This window comes from Phyllostomus hastatus, unplaced genomic scaffold (assembly GCF_019186645.2).
Source record: "Phyllostomus hastatus isolate PE091 unplaced genomic scaffold, TTU_PhHast_1.1 phas_contig_209, whole genome shotgun sequence".
Lineage (NCBI taxonomy): Eukaryota > Metazoa > Chordata > Mammalia > Chiroptera > Phyllostomidae > Phyllostomus > Phyllostomus hastatus.
Window position 1 is genome coordinate 9,467,668 of NW_025333735.1, and position 17,715 is coordinate 9,485,382.

General features: G+C 37.7%; 1 protein-coding gene across 1 annotated transcript in view; it reads right to left on the minus strand.

Annotated features, from left to right (window-relative positions):
- The window catches only part of GIPC2 (GIPC PDZ domain containing family member 2), an 82,782-nt gene that overhangs the window by 41,030 nt on the left and 24,037 nt on the right, over positions 1-17,715 (minus strand). Inside the window, exons 2-3 of the mRNA XM_045835581.1 lie at positions 12,404-12,589; positions 3,628-3,808 (exon numbers count right to left, since the gene is read on the minus strand). Of these exons, the coding sequence (XP_045691537.1) occupies positions 3,628-3,808; positions 12,404-12,589 (367 nt within the window). The remainder of the gene's footprint in view (positions 1-3,627; positions 3,809-12,403; positions 12,590-17,715) is intronic.

Here is a 17,715-nt window from a genome sequence, read left to right on the forward strand (position 1 = left end):
GCTTTGGTCTGTCATAGTCTCTAGATAGTCTAATGTCAGACAACCGTGTTTATAGTGTCCAACACCTAGCAGAAAAGTCCTTAAGTCCAGTCACCCAAAGCCAACTGACAATGCCCTCATCCATCCAGATTTATTCTTATACTCCCAGACTGAGTGTATCCTTCATGGCTAGAGTCAAAGTCAAGAGAAAACCAACACTGCTCTGTGTAAAGTACAAGGCACCAGCTTAGGAGAATGCCAATGTGGGCATCTGCCTTTTTCCTACCCAAAAGGAAACTTCCCCTTCACTGTTCTGTGTGATTTTGGTGGGTCTATCAATCATGTATCTTACCTTCCCAGCTATCAAGATGGGCATATGACCTAATCCCTCTATCCTAGGAATTTGAATCCTGAGCAAAGTAACATGAGGGCAGAAAATAATTGGAAGGAGTCCATTAAGCCGGTACCATGAAGGGTTACTGGTTCACATGAACCTGAAACAACCTTGGTTCTTGAGCTTCCCAAGGCTGGATCAACAGCCTTTCTTTCTGAGATCTACCTGATAAGATTTAAAAAAAAAATCCATGTCCCTAAATTAGAAGGTGCTTACTCCATAGCTCTCAGAAAACCTTGACACATATAATGGCCCTAGAAGTAGGATGTGGCTAGTGGTAGACCAAAATATAGAAATGGGAGCGGATGGACCCCATTCATGCCTGAGAAGTTGTGCTCATTATCCATGTTACATCATTACAAAACAATTAACTATACTACTCCCTCCTGTATTTTGGGACACACACACAATCCATACGACTCTGCATTTTCTTATCAGCTTTCCTACAGACTTAGGAAAACTAATAAAAAAAATTACTGGCACCCTCGTCAGTATGGTTCAGGTGGTTGGAACATTGTCCCATAGATCGAAGGGTCACAAGTTTGATTCCCAGTCAGGGCACATGCCTAGATTGTGGATTCAGTCCCCAGTCAGGGCTCATACAACAGGCAACCAATCAATGTTTCTCTCTCATATCAATGTTTCTCTCCCTCTCTTGCTCTCTTCTTCACCTTGCTCTCTAAAATCAATAGCCTGTCCTCGGATGAGGATTAAAAAAAGGAAAGAAAATACTGGTATGTGGCCATTTCTGACAGCTTTTGGTAAAATCCCCCAGAAATACTTAGCTTCAGCCAAGATAGTCTATCTGAATCAGAGAAGAAAAAATTCTACCTCACCTAGAGTGGCCCTTTCTCCTGGTAGAAATCCAAGATGCCAGAGAATCAGACAATCATAAAAAGAAACTGTGAAATTTGAATCACTGAATCAAGGATAATGCTAGAAAAACACAGAAAGGAAGAAAACATAGCAAAAGAGAAGACTGGGACTGAGGGAACTGGGGGAAGCCTGGTCACCCAGGTACCCCCTGATGTACACTTCCTCCTTGGCAAAGAGCCAAGTGCTGGTATGAAGCCAGAGGATGAGGAACAAATTAGTGTTGCCTTTATTTCAGAGACAAAAAGATAAGCTGCAAAATTAAGGGCTGAAGAATGAGCAGGGCAGCATGGCCTATTTCTAAGAGAAAAGTCCCCAGGCTGGGGCCCAGAGACAAGGGTCAACCCACAGAGTGGAAAATGCATGTAGACCAGTAGACTTAAGTTGTGTTAAGCTGCCATAGAAACCTTGGAAAATAAAAACCTCTCATTCCCCCAAAACCAAACTCCAGGTATTTTAACCCACTGCACCACGAGAATTTGGAATGCTGAAATAAATAGACCCTCATTAGGAAAACTGTACCCAGTGTCCTCCTCAAATCTGTTCATGGAATTCTTATGAGGCAACAGAGAAAAATAGGAAAAGACTAACTCTGGAAAACAAGATTGAACGGTAGAGATTTCCTTGGGCTATACAATGAGAATGACTTTGATTTACAAAGAATCTAAATCAAATAAGAATATCTCTCTCAAACTGCCTACATGCTACCAATTTTTAAAAGATTTAATTTGTTTATTTTTAGAGTGAGGGGAAGGGTGGGAGAAAGAGAGGACAGAACATTGATATGCAAGAGAAACCTCAATTGGTTGCTTCTTGTACAAGCTGGGGACCGAACTTGCAACCTAAGCATGTGTCCTGGCCAGGAATTGAACCAGCAACCATTCACTTTGCAGAATGAGGCCAAACCAACTGAGTGACACCACCAGTCAAGGACATATGCTATCAATTTATATGCTATGATACCTGGGAAGTTTGTTACCAAGCAAAGCCACTTCAAAAGGAGCTGCTGGTCAGAAATCTAAGTGCCGGCCCACCTTCCTTGGTTAGAAGTGAGCTCAGATGCTGCAATGCACTGGGTACCACCACCATATCCACAGCAGTGGTTTCTAGAGTGGTGCCTTCAGGAGCAGTACTGGCATAAAGCATTCTTTTCTTATATCTTCTTGGAACTCACTCTCCCATAAGTAATGTAATATACAGAGTATTTCTATTAAATGGTACAAAATCACTTGGAAGCAGGAAAAAAATTCCAGTTCCAAATGGCTGGGACCTGCCACTTACTTGCTAAAGAAAGTAGAAATGTAATTCCCCAGACCCACTACATTTTCCCATCACTGTCACTAACTGCCCTGAGAAAATAGCCATTAGAGACAAACTACAAGGACTATTTGTGTTCTATGAGCAAAGGAAAGAACATAAAGTGGGTGGGGTCGTGGATGAGTAAGGGCAGGCCCAGTAGGATTCTGAAGATATTTTAACACTGATGAACACTAGGGTATCATCTGGCTTATTAAAATAGTGCTGGGTTGTGAGAGAAGCTGGCACATTTTCCTGGAGATGAGATGGCCCTGGGGGTTTGAACAAGAGTCAGAACACAGCTGCCATGGCTAAAACCAAGCAATACAGATGTCACACCAAAGTAATTCCATACTGTCCCACCCTGCCAATTCAAAATGCCAATGGAAGAAAAGTATTGAAGGAAGTCTTTAAAATAGACTAGATAGCTACTTTAAATACCAATTCTGTGTGTGACTAAAGATTTTGCTATTGAGGACCATGAATTACCATTGGTATAGTTTAGAGAGCTTAACAAAAATCTTACTGCTCAGGAAGATGAACACAATATGGTGTGATGTTCTTAGCTTGGAACAACCACAAAAGATTCAAAGACTTCAGAAGTCCAAATGCCTTTTTGAGAGAATATCCTTCTAGGCAATTTTTCCCCTTCAATGTTTGTTTTCCTTATAAGTAGTACTGTCTATTATTCTGCCTATTATTTCCTATGTTGTTAACTGATATACCAGTGGCACATGTCACCACACCGCAGTACTCACCACCCTAAAGCATTCAGCTCCCTTAGAGAGCTAAGCCAGGGAAACTGGGGATACCAGAGAGAACACTGTGTACAGTATATGGCTGTCTAAGCACTATGCTGTACATCTGAAACTAATACAAAATAATATTAAATGTAAACTAGAATTGAAAAAAAATTTTAATAAAAAATGTGAAAAACATCAGCACAGAGAGAGCCCTGAAAAATATAACAATGATATAAACAATGATAATAAAATGATTTTTAAAGAGGGAGGGAGGGAGGGAGGGAGGGAGGAAGGGAGGAAGGGGAAAGGAACATCTCACACACACACATAAAAATAACTTACCAAATCCCTTCTTAGGTTCTATTAACTTCAAGGTAAAGAATTCCTCCTTTTTTAATTCCTTTAACTTCTTAGCAACCTCAAAATGACGCCAGCCAGCAATATTTTCTCCATTGATACATTCAATGTGATCTCCCACACAGATAGTTTTAGCTGAGTCAATTATGCTACCATCTTTAATTCTCTAGAAGAAAATTAAGGATAACACTTAATGTAAAATAGAACTGCATAACATTACTTTTCATGTTCTTGAGGTATTATATACAATACATTAACATATTAACAAAGCAGTTTAACTCTCACATTGAGATGGAATACCAAGCAGCAGAAGACAACTATCTTACCTCCAACCATTCTCCTTCCTTATCATCCAGAATTCAGCTCCATCAGTCACCAGCTCCTCTGAGAAGTTTTTCCTGACATTGCCCCCAGCCCACACAACCAGGATTAGGCAAGGTACCGTGCTTCTATAATATTTCTTGCCACCTATGCTTGAACTCTAAGCTAAGCACTTTACATTTGCTATCTCATTTGATTTTAACAACCTTAATGAGTGTCTCATGTCACAGATCAGAAAAATTGAGGATCAAGTCATTTGCCAAGTTCAACATTACCACAGTGCAATTGTTCATGCACCTCTCAGGCTCCATTACTGAACTAATATCCTTGGAGGAGGAGATGGTCTTATTTACCATTGTAAGCCCTGTATCTAGCACAAATGCCTGCAGAGAAAAGTCCCTCCATAAATGATTATCAGATCATTTCAGCGTGAAGCCCATTACATAAGAATGGAGCTTGAGCTTTTTCTACTGGCTACATTTTTTAAACCTTAGTTACAAATGCAGTGACTCAAGTCTTAGTAAAACTTAGCTAAGAAAATTGATACCTAACAAAAGACAAGTGTGGGTACCATTTGGGGAGCCAATAAGAATGATTTTATACTATCATTTCACATTTATATCTTTTAGATGAGAAGAACTTTCATCTAAGGAGAAATTTCAAGTTGATTTTTTTTTAATCTATCTGAGTTGTATACAATACATCTCTGTTGCAGTCCCAAAATGCAGCCTAGGACTCCCTAAGACAGCACTAAGAATTTCTGGAGGGATTTTAGGAACAGGAACTCCAGAAAACTGCAAGTAACAACGCTGAAAAGGATGCACGAGTTCCTGCACTGAGGTAAGAAATGAAGCAAAATGAAGGCCATGTCCTGCCTTGGGTGTCACAAATTCTCCAGGGGGATGATAGGATGGAAATATCAGGGGCTGCTGCTATTATGTGACACAAGTACGTGTATTCCCCACTCTTGCCAGGAGGAAGAATGCTATCTGAATCACCAGCCTGATGGATCATTGAGTCCAAGAGCTAAAAGAAAAACCGACTTCATGTACCCCAGCATCTTCATAATATTGCAAAAAGAAAATAAAATCTTGTAGAAAACTAACCTAGGAAGGTTGAGCATTTTTTAATTTTTTAATTTTATTGCTAATATTCCAAGACTCACAATAGGTTTTTCTCACCCCAAAATGTTAAGAACACTGCTATGTCCACTGTAGTAGTAACTACTGATATGCTTTATGCCAATGACACAAGAATGCTCATTCGAACAGAGGTTACCATTTATCATTACAAATAGTGGATTATAAAGCAAAGAAACCAGAAAGTTCATAATCAAGCTAGCATTGTTATAATATAAGTCCATATCAGCCTTATAAGCTACGAAACAAACAACAGTAACCACAATGCACGACTCATAGAAACATAAGCAAGATCAAACACAGCATTAGAGTCCAAAGAAACAAAGAAAAACAATCTGTAATATTCTGTCATCTAACCATTCTTAAATCATTCAAGAATGTGAAAATTTGTAACTCTAACTTTCTTCTCAATTTTTATTCTATGACTCGATATAGCCTGAATATATTTTGCTTCAATCAACTACACCATACAAATTTCAGTTTCACATATTATTTTTCATTTAAGACATTGTTATAGTTTTATTGAAAAGAAACATTATATAAAGCTAATTAAATGAAAGACTTTAAAGACATGCATAAATCTTACCAGTAAATTAAAAAGCAGAGTCACAAAAATCTAGGTTCACCTGGGCCTGTGAGTACCCACAAAAGGCACCAGAATAGTGGTCAGGCAGAGGGAGGAAAGGCAGTTACCAGAAGTCAGCAGGCAGCAAGATGAGAATCCAGGTGGGCAAGAGAAAAGTCAAAGTGTGTGTAATCATCAGGGACAGCAGATAAGGATCTGGGATGAAGAGACAGGAAAATCAACATAATAACTTGGAGAAGAGCACTACAAGGTAAACCAGATACAGAGGCAAAGTGGGAGACATTGATTATACATCTTGTAGGTTACCTAAACCTTAGCTTCCTAAGTAAATGAATGCACAAGTTGAGACAAATGTCTGAAATCTAATATACTTTGATAATCATATAATAACTTGATAGAAATTAATAATATCACTAAAAGTGTTACTCAGGCACAAAGGACTAGGAAGGCAAAAAAGAGGCATTATTTCTATACTTGAATTTACTGAGTCACTTAATATCTTTCTCTACAACACTTAGAACTTTCTCTCATCTGACTTTGGAGATTAATGCCAAAAACGGCAAAGAAGAACCCCAGCCAGATGGCTCAGTTGGTTGGAACATTGTCTAAAACACTGAAAGGTTGTGGGTTCTTTTTCCAGTCAGGACACATACCTAGGCTTTGAGTTCAATTCCTGTTCAGGGCATAAGGGAGGCAACTGATCCATGTTTCTCTCTCACATCAATGTTTATCTTCTCTCTCTTTTTCTCCCCCACCTCCCCAAATCAATGGAAATACCCTCAGGTGGGGATTTAAAAAGAAAAAAGGAAAGAAGAAGGCATTAAATATTTTTTGGAAGATAAGCATTGACAACATTATTAAACTCAGAAGTCCCCAACCATTTCAGACCCTGATTACGGTATCTTCGATTATTTCATCCCATATATGCACAGAACTCTGCCTTTTCATCACAGATACCAGCAGAACTCCAAGGTGGCATCCCACCCTCCCCAAAGTCTTAGCATTAGATTCAAAGTTCTTCAAGCTGCGTGCTCCACGGAGATGGTCAGAAGCTCTGAGATCTGTGCAGCTGACTCTCCCAACACTGACCTCAAACCACATTCATAATAACAAACTAATGTTCACACACCAAGTGTAAGTAATGATTTCATTCAGTCCTCACAACTAGCCTAGGGGGAGAGTATTTAATGTTCCATTAGTGAGTGAGAAAATCAAAGCACAATGACATATGGCTTAACCAAAGTAACACAGCTAATAAACAGCAGAATTGGTCTTCAAATGGAGGTGGTATAATTGTAAAATGTATGCTCTTTCCACAAAACACTCAGCTTCAGGTAGATCTAACTAACCCAAGACCAAATGGCTAGTTAAAAAAAAATTTTTTTTAAAGACAAGAGAAAAAGAAAAGTCAGATGAGATGACCTCATAAGAAGAGTTTTGGGTTATAGCTGTCCGAAATGACCTATCACTTTGGTAATCATTTTATAATATATAAGTATATCAAATCAATACAATCGACACCTTAAACTTACATAATGATGTATGTCAATTATAGCTCAATAAAACTGGGAAAGAAAATGACCTATCATCTTTGAACTCTGAAATCTCTTTTTTGACAACCCCCACCTTTCCACTTCACTTTTGCTTACTTCTACTAAAGCTGTTGTTTGTCTCTATCACAGCTTCCAGATCTCAAATGTCTATTTTCCCAGATCACCACTTCTGTTCAGGCTTTACACGCCTCTTCTCACAGATCTTAGCCTCCATCCTAGAGTCCTCTGCCCCTTTGAACTGGACATTTCCAACCTTGCTGATTATTAGTTCTGGATAATTAAGTAACCAAAAAGTTAGAAATAGGTGAGTACTGCCCTGGCTGGTGTGGCTCAATGGAATGAGTGCCAGCCTGTGAACCAAAGGGTCTTGGTTCAATTCCCAGTCAGGCCACATTCCTAGGTTGTGAGCCAGGTCCCCAGTAGGGGATGTGTGAAAGGGAACCACACACTGATGTTTCCCTCCCTCTCTTTCTCCCTCCCGGCCCCTATCTCTAAAGATAAATAAATAAAATCTTTAAAAAAGAAAAGAAATGAAATATATGAGTACCATATTCCTCAGAATAAAGATCATGCTAAATGTAATTAACTTAGTTCTACTAAAGTAAAAGTACCCCAAATCATAAAGATTTCTATAAGAAGATATTCTGAGAATGACAGTTTTGTGGTTTTTTATAAATCACTTAATTCAAAACAAACTTAGTTTTTTAAGTCAATTTAGTCTAATTTCTTAACTACATGGTATAAGTCCTTATTTCTGTTTTGAATCAAAATATAAGTCTTCTCTTAAACTAGAAGTCAGCAAACGATGGCTCACATAGCTACTTTTTTGATACAGCTCATGAACTATGAGTGATTTTTACATTTTTAAATGGCTGGGAGAATAAAAGAATAATTGTGACATGTGAAAATTATACTAATGCAAATCAGAGCACCCATAAAAAAGGTTTTACTTATTTGGACTCACCACACACATTGTTTTAGTGTTGTATATAGCCATTCCTTTGCTGCAATAGCACAGCCCAGTAGGTGCAACAGAGACTGCAGTTGCACCAGAGATTATGATGAAGCCTGAACTGTTTACCATCTGGCCCTTTATAGAAAATGTTTGCCAACTCCAGTCTTAAAATGCATAAGGAATTTGTTATTCAAATAAACTCAATTTCTAATTGATTCATACACTTTTTCCTGGGAAATGCTGAGACTTGAATACTAAAATCACAAATGTTTAAGTCTGTTGTCTTTTCACCTGAAGAGTTTCATCTGCGAGGACCATGCAGTACTATGAAATACATTTCTCTGCATTGATCTCATCTCATAATTATGTGATCATTTGTCATTATTGCTATCATTAAAGTGTCAGCTATGTATTTTGAGTGCTGTGAAACATTTCTCATGTCATCACTTTTACCCAAATAGTCCTATAAAGAAGGTGCTAATATTCCCATTTGAGAGAAGGTACAGAGAGGTTTAATGACTGGTCCTAGGTTATACGGCAAGTTAATAAGTGGTTGAACCTAGACTGAAAACAGGCCCGTGTGATTCTAAAGGCATGCTCCTACGCACCACACTACACTGCCTTCCTAATCATGGAATCCTCTCTCCTCTCTGAACCCTCTCATCTGAAGCCCTAGCACAGGCTCTACTCCTACTTCAACCTACCCTGACTTTCATCCACAGCTAAAAGCATATCAAGTACTCACTTCAGCAGCACATACACTAAAACTGGCCCTATACAGAGAAGAGAAGACTGCATATCATCCTTGTGCAGGGACCATGCTAAATTCTTGGAAAGTCCCTTTTTTTTCTCCTTATCTTGACAAAAAGAAACTCTGGAATGGCAAATCAGTGATAAATGAAATTGATTACTTCTAAGGAGTGGAGGAAATGAGTAATGGGATAGAAGGGATAGGGAAAAAGAAGCACATCTCTAAATATATCTTTTAATATAGTTTTAATTTTTGAATCATGATAATATTTTACATATTCAGAAAAAATAAGTCAACAAGAATGAAGAATAACTCGAACTCAATTCAGAAAAACAATGAGATTCAACAGTATTTCAAATAAGTAACAATCATGGGGAGAGGAAGCAGGAGAAAATATATTCCAAGTAACCTTTGAATAGAATACTTACAATATATACATACATTTAGTCTAAAAACAACAAATACACACAAATTTGAAATCTTCTTAATAGATTTCTTTTGCATAGTATAGATATGGTAATTCTAAAACTATTTTGTGTATATTGTAGGGCTAAGCAAATGAGTAAAAACTTCAATGATTTTGAAAAGTAAATTATGGGGAAGCCAACAAGAACCCTGTGGTGCAGGAATATAATTGGAAGCATAATAAAAAATTTTTAATTTCTAAAATGCATGGTTTCTGACCCTACCCTGAAAAAACCAGAAACAACAACACTCCAGTAGCAGTGAATGAGTACAACTAGCATCCACCTCTCAATTTTGAAATCAGTCCTCACAAAACAATAACAACAACAACAACAACAACAACAACAACAACAACAACAACAACAAAAGAGCTCCCAGAAGAAGTGGTTGATTCCAGACCTGGGGAAAAGAAGATGTAAGATGAGTCTAAAACATCTTGTGCCAAAAGGAAGGAACTGTTGACTAAAATGACAGAGCCATGGCAAAAGGATAGAGGAGCCAGCTGAAAGGGACTCCTGCAGGCTGCTCCTGGAAAATCTCAGCCCCAAAATAAACAATGGTGATGGCCTATCACCCACTGAATAAAATAAGAAATCATGTGTCCTTGTTGATAATAGATAAGCAAATAAATAACTGGAGTGCTTCTTTCAATAGAATGTTTTAAAGGAAATACATAAGGAATGATGGAATTAGAAAAAATTGCCATTTTGCAATCATTATAATAAAAATTGACTCAGGCAAGACTTACCAGTAGATGTGAAATCTGTGGGGTACAAGTAAGAGAACATGACATTTTCATAATCTCAAAGCATTTCCCCACAGATTGTTGCAAAGGAAAATATAACTCTGCAGTGAATTGACTGGCAGATACTACCTTAGACAAGTGACAAAAATTAATCATAAATGAGACAAACCAACATAATGCATCTTCTGATGTATTGCAATGAGAAGGACACCACATCGCTTATTGACTTTTCCTGCCAAGAATGTGCAATCTGTTTTTCAACATTAGGGAAAATAAGAAAAGACCAAATTGAGGGAATATTCTGTAAAAGGATGAGAAACTTTTCTAGAATAAAGACAACTAAGGAGACACAACAACTAAATGATCCTATATTGGACCTATAGCAGGGGGGGAAATACCATAGATGAAATTATTAGGACAACTGATAAAATTGCAATTGAACATATTAGATTAGTTTAAAAGCATTATATCACAGATAGATTTTCTGAATTTCATAGTTGTACTATAGATGTATATAAACGAACATCTTTGTTCTAAGTAACTACATTCTAAAGTATTGAGGGGTAAAGAGATGATTGATACAGGCAGTCCACTTTTTCAAATGGTTCAGAGAAAATTATATATATATATGTCTATGTGTGTATATGTACCCAGAACACATGTGTGAGAGAGAAGAAAGCAAATGCAGCATATGGTAGAAACTAGAGATCTGAGTAAAGGGTTTTATGGAAGTTCTTTATGTTATTATTACATTCTTTCAATAAGTTTGAAATTATCTCCCCTTCAATTTTTTAAAAATCCTATCAACCGCGTACACAGTATAATATTCATTTCTCTTCAAAGCTGAACTATATGTTGGCAGCTTAGTTTATGTACCACGTCTCCTTGCCACTATGCTCTCTGTCTCCACACAGCTAGTGACTAGTTCTCTGAGGCAGGCACATGTTTGACAAGGCATAAAAAAATAGAAACACGAGCTCTGAACATCAGAGAATGAGATCTGGAAAATCCATGCATGTTGGCAAAACTTCCAAGCCCTTCCCTGCTGACATTAGAAAGAAGGCATTGCTGTGTGTGCCTCATGTCCTGAGCTTCCCCCAGATAGTCCCACATGTCTTTCCAACTCACGGATTTTCCATTTGGTCACCCAGTCAACCTTCATCACAGTCATATCTTTTGCAGAGCTAAAAATACCCATTCTATCCAATGGGAAGTTAAATAAGGTACTATTTACAGTTAAGCAGATGACTCCCCTGAGACTGTTTTTTTGCTACTGTTGTTTTTTTTTTAATGATGACAATGCTTCAGCAAAGCAAGGATTCAGACAAAATAAAGGCATGAAAACATGCTCTGTTGTATGAAGTTCATCACTTATTCTTAGCTCAGTAGTAGGACAGCTAAGATTCAAATCCCAAATCTGTCCCACTGCACAACTCTGAGCAAGTTACTCAAACCTCCTGATCCTGCTTTCTACATCTGTAAATTAGAGGCTGATAATAGTGTCTACCCATGGAAGAATCTCAGACCTTATGTTGAACAAAAGAAGCCAGAAACAGTATAGTATATAATGTATGATTCTCCCTATATGAAGTTCAAAAGCAAGCAAAAGTATGATGATAGAGGTCAGAAGAGTGGCGACCTTTGTGAGGAAGAACAATGGCTGGGAAGGGGCACAAGGGAGGTTTTTGGGTGGCAGATATGAAATTTTCCTTAGTTTGGGTGCAAATATATAAACATTCATTAAGCTGTTCATTAAAAATTTGTTGCACCTCAACAAAAAAGTACATAAAATAAAAATCATAGTACCAACCAAGTAGAACTACCTCGTACATGTTAAGTCAGTGTTCTTACAACTACTTACCACAATAGTAGAACTGTTAGTTTTAAGAGCTGAATCTACTTTTCTTTTTATCATTCCTCAGTTCTTATGAAAATGTCCTAAATCAGGAAATCAGCAAGGAAGTCACCAGATATTAATGACTTACCGACCTGCAAGAGCTCAGATGGATAAAGAATAGGCACTGGGGCTGGGTTTCCAGTAAGTTCTAAGTTGTAGACAGAATTTCAAGAAAAGGGTAAACCAGAAATGAGATCTTTAAAACATTTTTAAATGAAACATCACCAATCTATCCATCCCTCCTGAGCTGACTTTCACTCTGAAGACCATTTCCAACTTTCCTTGACCAGGTAGATTTTTCTTAAATGTTACCCTCAGTTAGGTCATGCAGTTATTTTTTAAGACTTACCTTAATAAATGAATAGCCAACACCATTATCTGTAATGGTGAGACCAAGTGCATCCTCAGATTTATACACACTCACTTCTTTTGAGATCCCTTTTACATGGGCAAATATAAAATCTTCAAGACCTATTTGTGATCCTAAGAGTTTTTCCATGTCAACTTTTGGTGTGTTTAAAGTACAATATAAGATCTGCAAGGAAAAAAAATATTTTAGGTCAGTTTCCATAAGGAAAACATTCTAGTCATTAGTTCACTTAATAAATATTTGAGTGAAATAGTCCTTAATTTATGATATAAGAAGTTCATCAATAAAGTACAACACAGGAAATGTAGTCAATAGTGTTATGGTGACTAGGGAAGGTGCCAGGTAGGTGCTGGAAATACCAGGGGGAATGCTTCGTAGGGAATGTGATCATCCAGCCACTATGCTGTACACCTGAAACTAATACAAAAATAACATTAAATATAAACTGTTATTTTAAAAAAGGTTGCATCAACAACATTAGGTAATACGTATTGTTTCCCATGAGCCAGGCTGTGTGCTAAGCAATTTACATCCATTATCTTATTTAATCCTCACAATAACTTTATAAATACATTATCACCTCCACATAACAGATGAGGAAATGGAGTCTTAGTGAGAGCAAATAATTTCCCTAAGGTCACTAAGCCAGTACCTGTCAGTCAAGATTCAGTTCAGGTCTCACCAACTCCAAAGTGCATTAAAGCTCTGTTACCTCCCACTTACAATGCTGAAATCAAAGGCTGTGTTCCCAGAGATAAGGTCATGTTATGTATACCTCAATGAAAATCCAGGCAAGACTATTTTTGAAAACAGGTTAAAAAATTTAATGAGGAAAATGTTATTCATCTTGCATTATACTGCCTGAGAAAAGTAATTTAAATCTTGAATGAAATGCTAAAATGAAAATGTCTAAACTTGTCTAAAGTGGGCCTTAAAGACTAACGACTCTAATCCCTTAATTCTAAAAAAGGGGAAACTAAGGTCTGGAGAGCTTAATGCAACTTGTCAAACTCACACGAGGGTAAGGACAGAATAAAAAACTGGATGCAGGAAAGTTGTATGGAGATTTTAAAGGGACTTCCTATGGATACCAAGTCTTTATTTGACCTCATTCTCCTTCAAAAATACGATTCATTTTATTAAATTCTGCAGTGCTACTCTCAAGTCTGTCAAGCACAATTTGGGCAATTTGTGGGCCCAAATACAAAATTATAGAAGAGGAAAAGGAAGGTTGAAAATATGGCATTGGTTTAGAAATTCAGTTCAACAAACATTTATTACCTTCCATGTACCAAACCAAAGAAAGTCATTTTAATAGAGCTGTTTTATACCAAAATGACTAAATGAAAATTTTTTTAACTTTTTCATTACATAATGTTTGCCACAAATAATATTAGTCCTTCCTCCTTCCCTGACCCTTGCTCCAACTCTCCCCCTGTATTCCCAAGTTTCACAATATTCCCAATTCCTGGGCCTTGATATACCCGTGAATCTCAGAAGCCTCGTGAATCTCATAAATGGTATAATTACTACTTATCCAATGGCTTTTTAAGCCACATCAAAATATATCTGAATTGAAACCACTCTCCCCGCTATACAATTAGAAGCCCAGCATGGTCCGTGTAGTCCTGACCAAACCCCATGGGTATGTGAAAGAAGCTAGTGATGAGGTCTAGGAAGAGGCCTGCAGGGTGCAAACAATAAATGCCTGGCAGGAAAAACTACTGCCCCCACCCTTTCCCCTTTTCATCCACATCTGGGAGCTGTGCTAACCGCTTGGCCTTTAAATGTAACCCTTTGTGTTCTCAGGAGGGACATAATGTATTTGACTTTGTTGTTAGTAAGTTTTTGCAAATATTCTCTAGTGTAAAAATTGTGTTATTCACAGAAAAAGTAATTTAATCCAAGAATGGCTATCTCTTATTTTAATGGTAAAATCAATGTTTTAATTAGTCCACTAACAAAGATCATTGATAATGGGTAGAGTGTGGAGGGAGTATGCATAGAAAACAGTTTTTCCTGACTTCCTTTCTCAAAATCATAAGAAATGAATAAAGAAATAAACATAGTTTTCTTCTTGTTTTTTTTATAGTGACTGTTAATGATATTCATAGTGGATCCAAAACACTACTAATATAAAAACAACTTACTAGGTAGACAAGAAACAAAACATGAAAACATACTGATGATATAACAGAGCAGGAGGCAAAACCAAAAAGGAAATTCCACACAAAGTGGAATTCTAGTTATTAAGCCACTTCCTTTCTCCCCATTTTTCACATGCTTCACTGCAGAGCAATTAGACTTCCTGTAGATACAACCCTTTTCCATTGTGCTTCCTCTTCTGCAAAATAATGTTACATTCCAGGTAACCAAAAGTTGGCAGGCAAGGCTTCATTTTTTCTGGCAGAAAGAGTGGAGCCAGCTCTATCCTTCGGGGAATGGAGCTCCACAGGAAGTTGTGTTGAATACCTTCAGGAATGTAATGGACCCTGGGAGGTGGCGTAAGAGCCAGCCCGCTGCAGTAGCAAGTAAAGAAAGCTCCATGGCTTCAGATCAACTCTCCACAGAAAAATGAAAACCTAACACTCACACAACCTCAACGCACAATTATCGGCAAACCAAATATATCTGTAAGTACGTGATAAAGGTCTAGAAATTCAAACACATCTTCTGCACTGTATTTTGAACTGAAAAATAAGTTATACACCTCTTTCTGAGTGTTGCAAAGTTGGTGCTAATTCATCTACTCCCCAATTACCTATTGGACACCTGCCTTTTGCCAGATTCTGGGCTGCACTGTGGATGCACAAAGATGAATGTGACCAGTCCTATGTGCAAGAGCTGCCTGTCTGGCAGATGCTCCAGTGAGGTAGCTAGCGTGAGGCAACATGAGCCAGTTGTAATATATCAAAATCCATGAACATGGATAAACCAAAGGAAAGTCAAATACGCATTGTGAGCTTTCCTACCTTCATTTATACATCTCCTTCAATCCAAAATCTAAAATGCCTGTCTGCCTGATCTACTCCTATTCCCTTGTCCATCCACACACTGTTCAAATATGACTGCCCAGGTAGAATCAATCACTCTTTTCACTTTTCTCACATTATTTAAATCTAGTTCCTCATTCAAGTGTCTGAGTCCCCTTGCCTCGAAGTCTAGTTGGTGTAACACATATTCGTCACTCTTACCCTGAGAGATAGGAGATCTTAGTCATCTTTCTCTCTCCTACAATGGCTAAGAGTGCCCTGCTCAGTTTATATCAGGATGGCATTGTAATTACACATTCACTTATCTCATTTAATGCAGCATACATGTATACTAGGTTTTATTGTCTTCATGTTATAGATAAGAAAAGTATGATTTTACACAATTAACACTGATCATTAATGTTTAATATTAAAATATGTATATTTAAAAAACAAGAAAAGAAACAGTGAGGCAGTCACATTATCAATGTTCCTTTAAAAAAATATTTGCCGGCCCTGGCTGGCGTAGCTCAGTGGATTGAGCGTGTGCTGCGAACCAAAGTGTCGCAGGTTCAATTCCCAGTCAGGGTACATGCCTGGGTTGCAGGCCATGACCCCCAGCAACCGCACATTGATGTTTCTCTCTCTCTCTCTTTCTCCCTCCCTTCCCCCTCTAAAAGTAAATAAATAAAATCTTTAAAAATATATATTTGCCACCAGAGAATAAGTATACAAGATAAAAGGCAGTAAGATGTAGTACTTAGCATTGCTTTTAATATTCTCTGGTGAACAAACTAAAGCAAAAGAAAGTAAACTCAAGAAAAGGTATACAGGGAAAAAGACCCATTCATTACATAAAAATGTTCTAATGTTTTTCATTGTAAAATGTAACCCTTAACATCTTCTGGGGTATCTACATTGGTGCTTTACTAACCTCATTGCCAATTTTCATAAGATAGAGTACTCGTTGATACAGAGATCTGATGACATCACTGGGTTGGAACAGGAAGGGTCTGTTGGAGGAAGTTGCCCAGGGCAATGGCGAAAAGCCTAGGACAGGATGGGCTGAGAAGCTGAATGCCTCCAGAGCATAAGAAATTATGGGCTAGAGAAAATTTGAAATATAAGAAGGCTCTTGGGTTCTCTGGCTCACTGGCTCTCTCTCTCTTCTTCCTCAAAGATGGCTGGATGATCTGCTGCAGCTGCCCAAGTGTATTTCGGATGGGAAGGAACTCTGGGTGCAGCCTAGGATCGGGCTAGCCTGGCAGAGGGTGGCAGGGTTATTCTTCTCTGGGTGTTCTAGAGGAATCAGGTTCTGAGGCAAAAGCCTGCTATTCTAAAGTTGTGTAGCTTTTGTATCTTATCTTGTTTTAGTTTGCAAACTAACCCTGTAGAAATAAGATCATTAAAAATTAACAGGGGGAATGACAGGAGAACTCAGGTGTTAAAGAGGTTAACCTTAATTGATAGGCTTAAGCGACTGATGCAAGTTGAAAGCTGTTATTCCAAAATCATGAAGCTTTTCAATAAAGACTCCTTTCCTTTACCACCAAACTTTGCCTCTGGAATTCTGCCTAGAGGTTGGCAGCGGGCAGCGGGACCCCACTTGCTGTTCAACAACAGCATGGCTGTTCAATTTTTTAAAGCAGCACTGCCCAACAGAAACGTAACGCAAGCCATATACTTTTCAATGTTCTAATAATCACACTAACAAAAGTAAAGAAATAGGTTAAGTTCATCTAATTTAATTTCCTCAATTATATAATACTATATATCTAAAATATCATTTCAACATATAATAAATATGGAAATTGAGACAGTTTACATTTTTATTAAGTTTTTAAGATCTGGCGTGTATTTACCCTTACACCCTACTCGCCATTTGAACTAGACTCGTTTATCCATATTTGGGTAGCAGCTTCTACACTGGGCAGTTCAGTTCTAGAATTTCTGTCTTTATCAGTTTTATACTGTGTATTTTTTTCTGTCTCCATATATCCACATGTCATTCCCTTGGCCAAAAATTCCATAGCTTAAATACAACTTCCAAACCCAGTCTGTTTGTGTCCAAAAAAATTTCCCCATCCAATAAAGTCTAGTTAAAACACTAATTTTCTGTTATTATCACCATAGGCTAACATTACTTTGTCATCTTCTATATACCTATTAAACTTCATACATCTTTTGGGGACTTACCACATGCTCCTTTGTATACTTTAGTAGGTAAAGATTTATCTTACTGTCTTCTTCATCTTATTGTGTGCCTTCTGTACATGAGAAATGGATTGATGGGAGGAGAAAGTGGCTGCCCTTTGGGGC